This window comes from Sinocyclocheilus rhinocerous, unplaced genomic scaffold, assembly GCF_001515625.1.
Source record: "Sinocyclocheilus rhinocerous isolate Xijiao unplaced genomic scaffold, SAMN03320098_v1.1 scaffold99, whole genome shotgun sequence".
NCBI lineage: Eukaryota > Metazoa > Chordata > Actinopteri > Cypriniformes > Cyprinidae > Sinocyclocheilus > Sinocyclocheilus rhinocerous.
Genome location: NW_015670981.1, coordinates 1,144,468 through 1,159,314, shown reverse-complemented (window position 1 = coordinate 1,159,314; position 14,847 = coordinate 1,144,468). Strand labels below are relative to the sequence as shown.

Sequence of the window (14,847 nt, the reverse complement as noted above, 5' to 3'; positions counted from 1 at the left end):
ATAGGTGCATGACAATTTTCTCACCCTAATTTTAAGGCTGGAAATGACTCTTGGTTGATGTTTCAATTTTACTTTCTCTCCATACCATTTAGACGATACCCTTAAATAGCAAAATCGAACTATATTTCATTTATAATAGCAATGTCTGTCTGATGTTTTGCCCTTAAATTTCATCTGTTAATCAAGCAGGTGTTGGTAATCTGTCATACACAAGCCAGAGTAAGACCTGCAACAGGTTTAATTTCCCTGTAACTACAAATGAAACCGTGATAAAGTGGATGTATCATCATATGAATGTTTAACTTTTCAAATTCCAAACTGAAATGAACTTCAATGGGCTTTGAATGTTACAGAGATGCACAGTAATGGTTTGTCTTTTGCTTAGATTTAATCATCTTCCAGCCATATAAAGGAACATCAAGAACCTTGGAACAATCTAGAAAATAAAATTCATTAACCTCACAAAGTTAAGGGTCTATATTGTTTAGTAAAAACAGGGAAAAGTGCTATTTTTTAAGGTATTGAATACTACACCCATTATTGATAAACTAGATTAAGCATTTTATTGGCTTGCTTACTGTTATTTACCATTTAAAATATTGATTTGTGAGTTCATCAAATTAAAGGCATGACAGTTTATGGATGAATCACTAATAAATCACTGATCACCAGTGCTTTTCACATTGCTAACAGAGACCTGAATGATGTGTGCGTCTGAATTTCCGCTATAAATATTGTTTTAATATGATCTGTGACAAGTGCTGTCACAAAACACATCTGGCTAGAGTAGGCTGACATCACCTTATGGGGAAGAAATCATACTGTACGTGTTCTTCCCATCTATGGTTCTTCCAGCATCAACACCGACTCACTGCTGCCCCCCACAAGTACTCAAGGGTACACTACACAAAGGAAAAAAAACATATAATATTTAAGCAAAACATGAGCAGTACACCAACAAGAATTTTACTAGACAATATATTTTGATTACCTCACTAATGGTCAACGTTTCTGGTGTTATTTAATGAAGCATCTATCTCACGTGACCCCTTACAAAATACACACGCTTGAAACATTTATCCCCTCACAGTACCGTCTTGAAAAAATTAAATGTATCCCAATACTATTGTGAAATGGGAGCATAAAACAATTTCTCACCTTTCATTAATTTTCGCCAGACGCCGTTGGAAACTATTCAGCCTATGACCCCAGCCCTCCTCAAACACGTCAGCCAACCCGATCTCAACAAATCCGAGCGTTCAAGATGATTGACAGATAGAGAGCGTTTCTGATTGACTACTTTTCTAATTGGGCTAAACAAGCGCGGGAGCTCTCCTGAGTGACTCTTTAATCGGTTTATCGTAATAAACAACTTTTTAGTTATATGTGATAGGTAGAGACGCTTTATTAGGTATTCCAATAAATAAAGATATATCTCCTTGAGCACTTATAAGAATATAATATTTTAAAATGTACAATAGTATTCCACCATTTTTATGGTGGCTTCACTTCATCCCTCAATTAACTTTTTAAACATGGAAAATATGATAAGTGCACATCTACTTTATAAAGTTGCTTGTTAGTGTTTACAAATACTCAAAAATGTAAAGTAAAACAATGCATTTATGTCATTCAAACAATTTCAATGATATAAAATTCCCTAAACATGTAATTACAACAAGTAATGCACTGTAATACTGCAACCAGAAAATTACATATATTATTAGGAATTCTAACATTCCAACAGATCTTGAATAAATCTGAAAAAATGCAATACGGTCTACAGTCAAGAAAAACAGCTGATGGTCTTAAAACATCAATATCAAACATAGAAGAGTTTCAATAGAACATTTATTTTCCCACATGAGAAAATACTGTTTGAGACAGGTTATTTGGTGGGTAGCTAAAATCTGCAGTTTGTACAAGCTTAAAATTTCTTATATAAACAGTGAACAAAAGCTCCACAACGTTCTACAATAAATACAAGGTTCTGTGCTTGATGGTGAAAAGGGACCAACAGCAAGTGTACAATATGTAGTCGTCGTCATCATCTCTCTAGCATTTCACCTTGAAATCTTAAAAAGAACTAAACCAGGATCTGAAAGAACATGTGAAGTTAGATCTCAAAAGAATATGCAATAGTTTATCATCTTAAATAAGAGATCTGATTTCCATCTTGAACCAATATAATTTAATTCCTTTTTCTCTTTACGGTCCATAAATAAATTACTTTTTTGTATCAAAAATGAGAATATATATTTAACCATAGACAACTGTGAGTTGGTACATATACACATACATACACGATCGTATGTCGGTAATGTACATATATATGAACACACTCACACCATCTGATATCAAAGACAAGCAGGATACACTATATAGGAAGTCAGTTCATCTGAAAATCTTTTTACACGTATATACACAACCTTCATTTCTTCGTTCCTCCAGGTAATTTATTTCACAATAAACAAGAGAAGAAAAAATTTAATGAGATACTATATGATAAAAAACATACTTATATACACAAGGTGTCTTTACAATATACAAGTGGTTTGTTAAACTTTAAAAAGTAAAAAGCTATCTTAAGAAAATGGCAGTGATTCATTCAAACGTTTATATTCTTTAAGTTCATTCATTTAAAATTAATTTTTCAGAAATTAATTGCTCCGAATGTACCCAAATGCTAAAACTGTGTGGTTTAGACTCGTCATCACCATAAAGTGACACCTCATAAAAACAAATCATTGATAGAAACCGCTGCCCTTTCATGACCCCTGTCCTGTCGCGGAGAAAGAAAAAACTGGACTGAATCTGAAATGACTGAGAGGGCTGTGACCTGAACACATGGATAAACTAAACTGAACTGAATGATCAGGAGTCTAGTACCTGGTGCACTAACCAAATGGCTTTCAGCCCATGTGAGTGGGAAGTTAGGACAGATGCGGTTGGCGTTTGTCTTCTACATGAAGTTGGAGCCGACGAAACCATTATCTCCTCGAACTCGGCTCAGGTGGATCATAGCTCGGTCGTAGGCCACCTGCACAGACTTCCGGATGCTGGTCTTCTTGCCCTCCATCATACGCAGTTTATCGGCCGTGTCGTCAACGCCAAGAGGGATCACCTTGTCTCGTGAAAGCCACTGCCTGCAAAGACAGACATAAGAAGAAGGGAAAAAAAAAAATATTCAGCAACAGTTCCTTCTGAATCCATTAAAGCCCACGGATACTTACAATGGATATTGGAAAATGCAAAGTCTGGAGGATAAAACTAAAGTAAAACAAAGTTAATCTCCGATGCTGTGCTCACCAGGTGCGTTTGTTGTCGAAGAAGAGAACCAGGAAGAGTTTCTCGCCGGCTTCTTCCTGTCTCTGCTCACCAAGCAGTTCCTTCTGAATCCATTAAAGCCCACGGATACTTACAATGGATATTGGAAAATGCAAAGTCTGGAGGATAAAACTAAAGTAAAACAAAGTTAATCTCCGATGCTGTGCTCACCAGGTGCGTTTGTTGTCGAAGAAGAGAACCAGGAAGAGTTTCTCGCCGGCTTCTTCCTGTCTCTGCTCACCAAGGTGCAGCACGTCAAGCGGAGGCACAGGGATGGGAACTCCATTATGCAGAAGACCCTCCTGAGGCATGTCTGGATCTATGATCTACAAAATAAGAGCAATTCAAACCATTCATTTAACCTTTGAATGTCAGTGGTTTGCTTTAACACTATTCACAACCCAAAAAACAAAAGCTATTTGGTGAGAAGAAATATAGGGCTCGTGAAAAGTTGAGAAGGAGTTTGGATTAGTAATGCTATCCAAAAAGAAAATATGTCACAGAAGTGAAGCAAATTATGATACAATTTTGAAATAACACGGACTAACACAGGTTTTTTCCAAACTGGGGTGTGTGAGTCAACAAAAAGTGGTAATAATTAAATAATAAAAATGCAACATTAAAATTACTTATTTTAATAAAATAAAAATATTCAAAATATAATAATAAACGCAGTCAAAAAATTTTTTTTATTTGGTTATGGAACTGCAGGGGGTTTATGAGTTGATGAAATGCTAATAATTAATTAAATCCTAAAAATGTGAAATTATATATTTTTTAATATTATACTTATTTTACTAAAATAACATTTTAATAACAATCAAAATAACCAAAATATAATAAATAATAAAAGCAATGAAAAAAATAAAATACTTGATTTGTTTAGCAGTGAAGTGAGTTGATGAAACTCTACATTAAATCATAATTATATCATAAAAATATAAAGGTACAATCACTTATTTCAATTAAAACAAATCAAAATATAATAAATAATAGCAATCAAAATAAAACACTAATGAAATGGTTTACCTGCATGCCATGTGACCATTAACTAGAGAAATGTGAATATGAATGTGTTGTTAAATGACTGCCATTATTACAATACTGAAATGTTAACTTCTCAGAGGTGTTTTAGGTCAAAGGGGTTCGACTGACAAAAAAAATGCTTGATAATCCCTGGACTGAGGCATTAATGATGTAAAGGAAATGTGCATTAATGATGTAAACATGGTCACTTTTGATGTCAGGCTATATATAGATAAAATTCTCAAACATAAAACTTTCTTTTTTTAAAGATGTTTACTGGTATGTGTAACTCAAAATAATCGAATCAATGTGTTGTATGCATGTCGTTTGAATGTAGAGCGCCCTCTCTCACCAGAGCAGGGTAGGACGGATATCCTCTACTTTTTGCCCACACCAAATCCAGAGGTTCAGGTTCAGGCGCATCCCCATTTGACAGAGCATCTGCATAGAACGAGGATTGTAGTATCCACTTGTGCACTCAAAAAAAAAATATATATATATTGACATTTCTTTGGGATTAATTTCTTACCAGTCCCAGTGTAGTCAAAGTCTCCGTTAACAGTTTCTAAGAAAGGTACTTTGGACAAAGCAGGTTTCCCTCGGCTCTTTTTTGGAGTTGAGACACTGAAAGCAACAGAAATGATGAGTTAACCGTGCATATGAGCTATATGATGCAGAGAGGTTTCAGTCATTCATTTTTCCTCTTACAGTTCTCTGAGAATCGGAGATGAGCTGCATTCTGAGTCAGAGCCGCCATCTCTGTGCTTTCTGAATCCGTTGGTAAGAGCTAAAAAAAAATATTGAGAAAAGGGTGTTCGAAAAAGGTTTCATTAGTAAAAAGTATTATCCATACCACAATTTCAGTTGTCATGAAAAACTATTTTGTCCATGCTTTGCAAATTGTAAATCCCCTCCAAGGCCTTCACTCATTCATGGAAAATATGATACAAAAGTGAGTTTGTAATGGTTATGATGTCAAACCATAAGCATATTTTCATATTGTTTAAGGTCATATAAATATTAAATTTATAAAGGTGAAAGAAACTGAACTTGAGAAGTAAAAAAAAAAAATAGATGAAAAAGTCAGACTAATGTGTCATTTACAGTGGTGATAGCAGTTATTTTACAAGTAAATAAGTCAAGGTTACAATTAAAAGCTTGTTAGTTAAACATTAGAAAATGAAGAAATAAGAACATAATATTAGTATTGTAATTTTACAGCTGGACAGCATTTTTCCCCCTAAATACTTGTAGAATATACTTGTACAATAGCAATATTTCTTATTTTGTTTAATATTTTGAAGTAATAATAAAAATTATTATTTTACATAATGAAATGTAATCACATTGTTTTGCCAAATTGTGCAAACCAGGAGCTTTCACCAAAACAATTTTTAATCAGGAAAAACCCAAAATCGTGCAGCCCTTTAAGTAAACATATCACAAAATCAGTAAAGTAATGCATCATGTAAAGCAATTGTTTTCTTTACCAGGCTCTAGAATCAGTCGAGGGGGCGTTCTCTCGTGCTCTGGACTACAGCTGCGGCTTCTTGCTCTCTGTTTGGCCGGGGTTGATATGGGCGAAGGTGTTGAAGGTTTTGGCTGGGCTGAAGTTTCAGTCTTGACGTTGGCTGTGCAGTTAGGTGTGCGTGCAGGGTCTGGGCCAGTGCTGACGGCCTCCTCCCTGCTTCTGTTCTGCATCTGATTGTCTCGCTCACGCTGGAGCTTTGCTCCATTTTTTGCTTTTTTAAAGAGGACGGACGTTCGCCGCCCAACCCCTCCTGTGGCAGGCCGGGTCGGTGACTCTGTGGAGGAGAGGCCATTGATCAGTTTATTCTCGGGCAGGCGGTCCTCAGGTTTCGTGCAGCTGTTCACAGGTGCAGTGTCTGAATTGGCCTCTTGGCTCTCGCTGTTGAGTTTGAGGCGCTTAGGTGTGCATGGGGACATCCTGGGGTCGGACGTCATGGGTCGGAGGGTCGGTGGTTCCTGGTGGGTGTCTGCTGGTGGAGGGGACAAAGCCAGGCTTGTGGGTTCCAGCATGGGTGGGGGAGTTGACTTACAGTCATCTAGATGAAGAGGAACAACCAGATGTTACAAAAATCAGATTGCCATTGTTGGATGAGAAATCAAAAATTTTGCAGAAGGGATGGAATTAAACAACTCTGGTTCTGATTCCACTTTACAATTCCTAACTACACTTAAGTACACATTAAAGTTAATTTTGAGTTAGACATGACGAATGAAACAACTTGCGATTCATGAGTAAAGGCCTGTTCACACCAAGGACGGTAACTATAACGATAAAGATATAGTTTTAAAAATCATTCTAAATTCAAAAGAAAAGCAGAGTCCTCATCACAACTATAACAATAACAGCGCAGAGGAACGATATCTTTCGAATAACTTTCAAAACGATTTTTTTTCCAGCTAATGAACGATAAACAGCAAATCAGAATTGCATCCTGTTTCATATAGCCCCAGCATTTAAAGTGGCAGAGCAACAAAACTGCACCGCATACTTATAATAAACAAAGTTATTGTGCATAGGTGTGGACCAAGCGGCAACCTCCCCCTCTCTCTCTCTCTCGTGAAGCCAACGAGGAAGTGACTTAAACTGTAATTCATTGACTGGCCGCTAGAGGCTGGCTGCAAAAGGGAGTCAATCCCATAGACTCCCCATGTTAAAATGCCCAACTTTACAGCAGAAAAAAAACATGTTTACAGCCTGGTTCAAAAAATGATTTTGGTTTATATAGCTAATTTTGCCCTTCATGACAATATGTGAGGGGGGGTGAATTTTTTTATAAGTCATCCGTTTAAATTATATTAAGCCTTAAAGTTCTGCATAATTAAGGGCGTGGCCACTTGAGTGACAGGTGGATTGCCGCTGCTGTCACCACCGTCGAGCTAGGTGGGCGTGGTTTCAGCTCTCGCCTTTTTGCCCATTTTCGATTATCCGGGAGTGACGCGCGGTGACGTGCTGCCAAGATGGCGACGGCTGGCTCTGCCCACTTTGAGCTTCAAAAACCTCTTCAGGAACCTACGGGTGACGTCACGGACACTACGTCCATGTTTTTATACAGTCTATGGTGTGGACGCTAATAAAGTTATTGTTATAGTTAAAGTTTTTGGTGTGAACAGGCTTTAAGTCAAGAACAGTTTAGAGTGAGTAAAAGATTAATTAGAACTACTGGTTTGAATCAGAGTTCAAGACTGGTTTGTGACTTTTTTTGATCAATTTATAAAAGTCGAGATGTTACGGTAGTAGTATGTGATAGAACCATATATGTGACCAGAGAGAATAGTTAGGTTATTTTAATGAAAAATTACAAGGTCAAATTTATTTATTTATTTTTTAAAGAAACATATGCATTGATGAATCGTTTACAATAGGATCAACAAAATGCATTTAGAAAATGTTGAATTTACATTTCATGCAGACTTTAAAAAGAATGCAGACTTTCAAATACCGTTAACAGAACTGCATGTCATGAAAAAACTTTTGGTCTGATCTGGAATATTAACTGAAAAAAATGGAATTCTGAATTCCTGTTTCTTGATTCCCAACCATAGTCAAGTCTCACCTTTATCTGACGATGATGATAACAGGTTATGTTCACCATCCATCTCTTTGTCTTCATCCTCCTCCTCTTCTTCTTTGAGGTCTCCATTGAGCATGTGTGAGTTGCGCGCTTGCTGTTTATAGCGGATGTTGTTGATTTCTCGCCGGAGCAGGCGTATACGGCGTGTGCGTGCACCGCTCGAGCGCATGGACGTCACCACATCTAATTTGTCTAGCAGCTCCCTCAACTGGTTTTCCGTTGTCATGTGCAATCGATTATCAGGGTCTAGCAGCGTGTCGACTACACACAAAACAAAACCAACCATTATTAACAAAGAATAAAAGGTAAACATAATGCTATTTGCCTTTTTAGAAAAATAACTTTAAAGCACTGATCTATATAATGATATAATATATATGATATCTCTATAATGTTCTCTATTATAGATCAGTGGTTTAGTCATGTTGCTACGATAAAATGTAAAATTTTTCTAGAATTTTTTCTGACCAAACTAGAAGAAACTGTGCCATTGCTATGCTATTCTGAGCGTTCCTTAGTACATTTACATTTAGTAATTTAGCACTCTTTTATCCAAAGCGACTTACAAATGAGGACAATAGAAGCAATAAAACCAACAAAAGAGCAATAATATGCTTTAAAAAGGCACAATATGTACGATTTTTTTATTAAAATATCCAAAAACCACTAGATCAGTGTTATATATTTTGCTGGCTTGTGTATTTATGGCTCGTTTCCACTGAGCGGTATGGTTCGGTACAGTACAGTACGCAATTATTTCCGTTTCCACTGTCAGAAGTTGTGAATGGTACCAAAATAGCGAACCGTACCGTACCACTTTTTTGGTACCCTTCCGTTGGGGTACCTAGCACAGCAAAGGGTACCAAAAGGGTGGAGCTAAACTCACCGCAGAACATTGATTGGTTGACTAGAATCGTCACTTTTGCGTGATACAAGGGGATAAAGCTTCTCCTTCACTCGTTCCGCTCTGCTGTCCATGTGTGTTGGGCTTATTTACATCAGAGTGCGCAAACACAAAAAAATATAACCGTGTATTTTTTATAATTTTATATTTTCACAAAGACAATAGCCGTTTCTCAATATGCGTTCTTGTCTGTACTTGTGAAACGTCATTGCCCAAACACCCGCGTAGTTTTCTAAATATAACTGTTATTGTGTCATGAAATTTAGTTTTAAGAGTTTTTCAGGAGAAAATGTAATGGTTTAAAACTCAAATCTGCGGTTTATTTATAAAGATAGCGCCTATTTGAAAACTTGCTATGCCGATTTCGGAGCTCCATGCGATCACCGGGCGCTCAGTGCTCATGTATCCGCCGAGAGCAGCCTTAGCCCGGCTAGTCCTTCTTGACATTTGCCGCTGGCTTTGATGTCTCTGTAGTGATTAAACATGAGATACAATTCGTTTTGGGTTGGCTATATTTAACAGGCATTCGTGGTCTCATGAATCTATTATTTGTTCCTGGTCATATCGTTTTGGCGGAGCACAAAGTTATGTTTAACTTTATATATTTAATTTGAACTTTACCGTAGTACAGCGCTGACTTTGTAGCATATGTTTGACTGAACTGTTTGCTTTTGTCTTTATTTCCTCTCATATAAGCCTCTTATACTTTGTACTTATACTTTTATAATGGCTATTATTGTTAATTAAAACTGACATTTAACAAAAAGAGGCAGAGTTGGGCTTATTGTCGCGGTTCATCGTCGATCGCTACTTTCCGGCATACACCACGCCTACCAAGTAAGGGTATTATTGGCAGTGGAAACGCAAGCCTGATCAGGGTTACCCGTACCGAATCGTACTATACTGAACTGTACTGTACCATACCGCTCAGTGGAAACGAGCCATTACATTATCCCAAATGTTTAGAAGAATGTTTAAAGTCCCCCTGTAGTGAAAATCAAGTTTTTTATGTTGTTTATTTGTCTATGTGGTGTTTTTAATATGCTTTTAGACAAACCATGTGCCAATCTATTAATCAACACCATTGATGAGAGCAAAAAACCCATGAAGCTGTGGTTTAATGTGAATTTAGAACCGCTAACTTGCATTATAACCCGTGGCAAGAGTGTAAAAGTAGCCCGGAGTCAAACCCACCTCTCCCGCATTGGCGTCTGTACTTCACACGCGCGCATGCTCGTGGGCGCGAATTAAGAATCACAAACGGCTGCATTAGAGTCTTCAAGGCATTTTAGGACACAACATCGTCAAGTAAGTAACTTTAACGAATGTTACAGTATGTCCGCTAGTAAAAACAGTTTTATCAGTCATTATCCGTGCATGCCATTGTTTTACGTTTACTACAGTTCAGTGGATCAGGAGGCGCCTTCGACGGCTTTCAGCCTCACCCTGCTTCATTCTACTACGTTAATAAATCATTAGCTCATCCATGAACATGATTTCTGCCCGAGTCCCGTCGGATTGCATCGGCTGTGGGGATGAAGACGACTCCCATGATTCCACACTCAGTCACGGTGTCATCAAACTATGCCTTTGCCTCTTTGTTTATTTTGAATACGCACCCTCTAGCGGCGAAAATTACATACTGTGCCTTTAATTAGTAGTCCAAGTCAAGAAATCCCACCTAATTGTATGAACTTTACCACTGCCAACAAGTAACTGTTTGTATCGACTTTTATGTGATTTTTTTGTTAACTACTCACCATCTTCCAAAGTGCAGCGGTAGTAGTTGTTTTTGTGCGGTGATTCTGCCAGGTGCATGCCCGTGTCCAGGTCGAAGCCTGTGTTTTGGGCTTGTCTCTGAGAGTGCCTCAGGATAGCGCCTCCTAGGTCCCTCAGGCGTATTGCAGCTTGGTAAAACACAGTGTCTTTAGCATTATAAAGCAGGCAGTTGGAGATCATGAGGTTGAAATCAGCCTCAAGGTCAGTGATGGAGCGATATTTGTGAGCCTCCAATTTGGATTTTATGGTGGAGAAGTCCATGGGGTGTGTGATAAACTCCAGATAATCTGGGACCTGAGAACCCAAGAGCACAATTTCTGTTTAAGGCTTGAATCTTCAAAATGAAGATATTAGGATTTTTATATGAGAGTAGATTTGCATTTTATAAATATTTTGAAGATGCTGTATAATGGCAAACATGCAAGACCTGTGCCACATGTTAGCCTAATCGATCATGACTTGACATTTACACTACTAGCCAAGTCAAAGCTCAAGAAATGAAAGAAAGTCCAATTTTACATGCAATATTTGCCAAATCAAGTCATAGCCTGACTCTTATTACACTGCAGCGTAACTGCAACAGCAGGCTTGTGTACTTTCACAATGACAGCATTTCTGCAGCACAATAGAGCTTCAGCTCTATACAGAAAACAGTTCAGGGTTATCAAATTGAGTATTCTCTTTGATAACAGTTATAAATTATGAAATGGTTATTGGGAGCGAGCAATTGAAAAGCAGTTTTCAAAACCAATTGAGAACTAGTACAAACTTGATCCTCACAAATTCTAATTTTCATGAGGAGGGGCATCATATTTACAGCTGAAAGAATTTACATGAAACAAATTGTAGATATGAACTGCTTATTCTTCTGGATTTAGTGAGATTCATTAAAAAGAAAGTGTTTGTGCTGCTTGCACCGAGCCAGACAGGCATCTCTTTTCTTTCAATTGTTTACTTCAGTGTTTTATGTTGCTTCATAAAAGACTATATTGCATTGATCTTGTTTATTATTAGTTTAATGGTGCATTTTGAATTCAGCTTGCTACATGGGGCAAAAATAGGTTCAGCACATGTGTTTTATGCTGGAGGCTGTAAATATGAGTGCAGAAATAACTATAGACTGCTTAGTGTCAAACAGACTTTAAAAACCAAGACTCGGGTTCAACCGGAGTCCACATTTCTGGTTGTCATCATTTATTCAAGATAACTTCATTGACTTTATTATGTACGAATACACAGTAATCATATGTAACGTTTCAGTATGTTACCTGCTCTCTCTTTAGTTTCTCTCTCTTGCGGATGAGCTCGATCAGGAGTCGCGCTCGCTCCAGATCGTGACGAAGCTTCTTCCAGTATTTCAGCTCTTCTCTCACAGCATTCAGCTTTTCATCTGGCTCCGCCTACACAGAGTTTATAACATGGACACAACCCATGATACTGTAGTTGTGTGTAAGGGGTGTGGACTATGTCTACAAAATGAATATATGCATAAACACTGACCTGTTCTGCACTCCTATGGCCCTGCAGATGTGAATGTAAACGACGAATGAGAGGCACTCCATTGCGTGACTGACGCTTAAGTAACCAATAGTTGTGAAGTCTCTGCATGAACTGATTCTTCTTCTGTATGATCACATCTTTAGACATTTTGTTCAATCTGTAAAAAACACCAGCAAAATAATGACATAAACAATAAGCTTTACTTAAACTTTTACATACTACCGTTCAGCATTTATTTGATCAAAAATACGATCTTTTGTAACACTACACACTACTGTTTGGGGTCAGTACATTTATCACAGGTCCCAAAAAAAATATTAAGCAGCACAAATGTTACATTGATAATGTTACACATTGATAATAAATTAGCATATTAGAATGATTTCTGAAGGATCATGTGACACTGAAGACTGGAGTAATGATGCTGAAAATACAGCTTTGCCATCACAGGAATAAATTATATTTTAAAATATATTAAAATAGAAAACCAATATTTTAAATTGTAATAATATTTCACAATATTACTGTTTTTACTGTATTTCTGATCAAATAAATGCAGCCTTATTGAGCATAAGAGACTTCTTTAAAAAGTAATATATTTAATAATAATAATAATAATGTGTGTATGTATATATAACATTTTAATTAAATATTACATACAATATTATATATTTTATAATATACAATGTATTTACCTGTGAGTAGGTATTTCTGGAACAGTGACCAATGGTGTTGCGACTTTTTTCGACACCTCTTCTTTCTTTCCTTTCTTTTGCTTAGAATCCAGTTTATTGCTTCGTCTCTGCTTTTTAAGCTGTGGCGTCTGCGTGTAGGCACTGCGACCCCTATTAGCCCGACACCCCAAAACCCTCCCCCCGGTCTCATCATCCGACCCGTCCTTCGCAGGCGGTGAATGCGCCTCACAAAACGCAGTCTTTTTCACCGAAAACGTAGTCCCATTCACAGTAGTCTCTCTGACCGGCTCTATTTTCATAAAGAGTCCAGCTCTCTGCGCACAGGTTACATGGAAGGCTGTGTAGCAGTTGGCCTTGTGGCACTGAATGGACGCCCCGCAACCTTTCTGCTTGCACAGGTAGCATGTTAGCTTCCACCTAGCTGGTGGAATGTTGTCCACGCCCTCAATGGGCTCAAGGAAAACCGTGTTGGCGAAACATACCTCTGGGATCCAAATAGCGCAGACCACATGTGCCCATCGCCCGTCGCTGGTCTGTTTAAACGCTCCGCCCCGATTCGGGCAAAGCACGCAGTCCACAGGGCGAGAGGGTGACTGCAGGCAACAGCGGCAGAGCCACTGGCCCTCAGGGATGTAGGGAACGCCGTAACACTCCTGGTGCACAGCCAGGTTGCAGATGTCACAAAACAGGATAACGTTACTGTTGAGACATTCGTCGTCGAGGCAGACGCAGCAGAAGGCGTCTTCATCGATGATGCTCTGTGAGGGCGCATGGCTTCGCGACTCTAAGAACGACTCTTTTTCTAGACGATCTATCAGGAGTTCGAAAGTGTCGGGACACACTTGCGGATGGCCTTCCGACGCTCGTCTTTCGTTCACCAGCTCCAGCCAGGCCAAGTCCTCCTCGTCCATGTCATACTCCGCATCCGTTTCCATCTCTTCACTGGACTTCTCAATGTAACGGTAGTATGCCGAAGGGCGAGGAGATGCCTCAACCGGTTCATAAGACTCTTGTTCTCTGAAAGTAGGCTTGGGTAAGGTGCCGTGGTGGCTGTTCACATTAGAATGCATCGGAGTTTGTCCGTGAGAGTTGGAGCAGTGGTTTTGTGATGACGATGACGACAACTGCTTCACATCTTTCTTTTTCCCCCTGTGGGCCGTCGATCGGCGCGGCGAGCTGACGACGGCGGTCACCGATGACTGCTCGCTGTTCTCCTTGTTGCTGTTGCACTCGGCAATGTCCTGAGCTGTCATCTCATCCTCAGTGATCACCAACAAGGGGTCAAAGATGCTGATCCGATGCAATCTTCCATCCAGGTCCACTTCCACAATCTTCTGAGCCTGGGCGTACGTTAGGGTTTCTCTGGTGGGTGAAACCTTCAGCCGGTAGGGAGAGAGCGAGCGTGGCTGTGATGCCCCCCTACCTGCTGTACCCGTGTACGCGGCATCACTTTGGGCCCCGGGCAGGCCTCCCCTCCGTTGTGGTTTTCTCATGGGGACTCACACCACGCTGCCCCTTTGTACCTCGACCTGTGTGGACAAAAGAGAAAAAGAACAAGCATAAGAATCCTAATTCATTTACAAAACACAAAGATACCAATGTGCAATTAGCAGTCAATGTCTGGCCAAACAGTCAACACGAAGACGTTTTCACTTCACCCATGGTCGACTGAGTCATGTATGTGTAATACTGTGCATACTCTCATTTCCTGGAAGTGCTCACAACCCACATCATGACATGTTGATGAGCGTTTTTAAACTTTTTATTTTTCATTTTATACATGGCTTTAAACACTGTAGTGTTTTGCATAAATGTAAAAAATAAAATTAAATAAAAAGGCTATTAGGCATTATATTATTACTGTTAAATGTAATATTGATTGATGTGCAACTTCACCCCTTTTATTTTATACCACCTTTATATTATTTTTTACTTATTTTATTGTTCGCACTACTTAAAAATAGTAAAACTTGTGTTCATTACATAACTATAATGTCTATTTACATAATAGAAT

At 38.6% G+C, this 14,847-nt stretch overlaps 1 protein-coding gene across 2 annotated transcripts; it reads right to left on the bottom strand.

Annotated features, from left to right (window-relative positions):
* Window positions 1-1,837: 1,837 nt before the first annotated feature.
* Window positions 1,838-14,357, bottom strand: LOC107734521 (bromodomain and PHD finger-containing protein 3-like). Of its 2 annotated transcripts, XM_016546493.1 has the most exons (12): window positions 12,834-14,357; window positions 12,139-12,295; window positions 11,907-12,038; window positions 10,620-10,932; window positions 7,938-8,216; window positions 5,844-6,419; window positions 5,062-5,140; window positions 4,883-4,977; window positions 4,706-4,794; window positions 3,569-3,653; window positions 3,310-3,379; window positions 1,838-3,146 (listed from the first exon to the last, which is right to left on the bottom strand). In XM_016546493.1, exons 1-12 carry the CDS (start codon window positions 14,324-14,326, stop codon window positions 2,963-2,965), a joined length of 3,552 nt encoding a protein of 1,183 aa, XP_016401979.1. In that variant the 5' UTR covers window positions 14,327-14,357; the 3' UTR covers window positions 1,838-2,962. The 2 variants fall into 2 exon arrangements, with proteins under 2 accessions (XP_016401979.1, XP_016401980.1); XM_016546494.1 differs by lacking the exon at window positions 3,310-3,379 and having other exon boundaries at window positions 3,499-3,653.
* Between the last annotated feature and the right edge of the window lie 490 nt (window positions 14,358-14,847).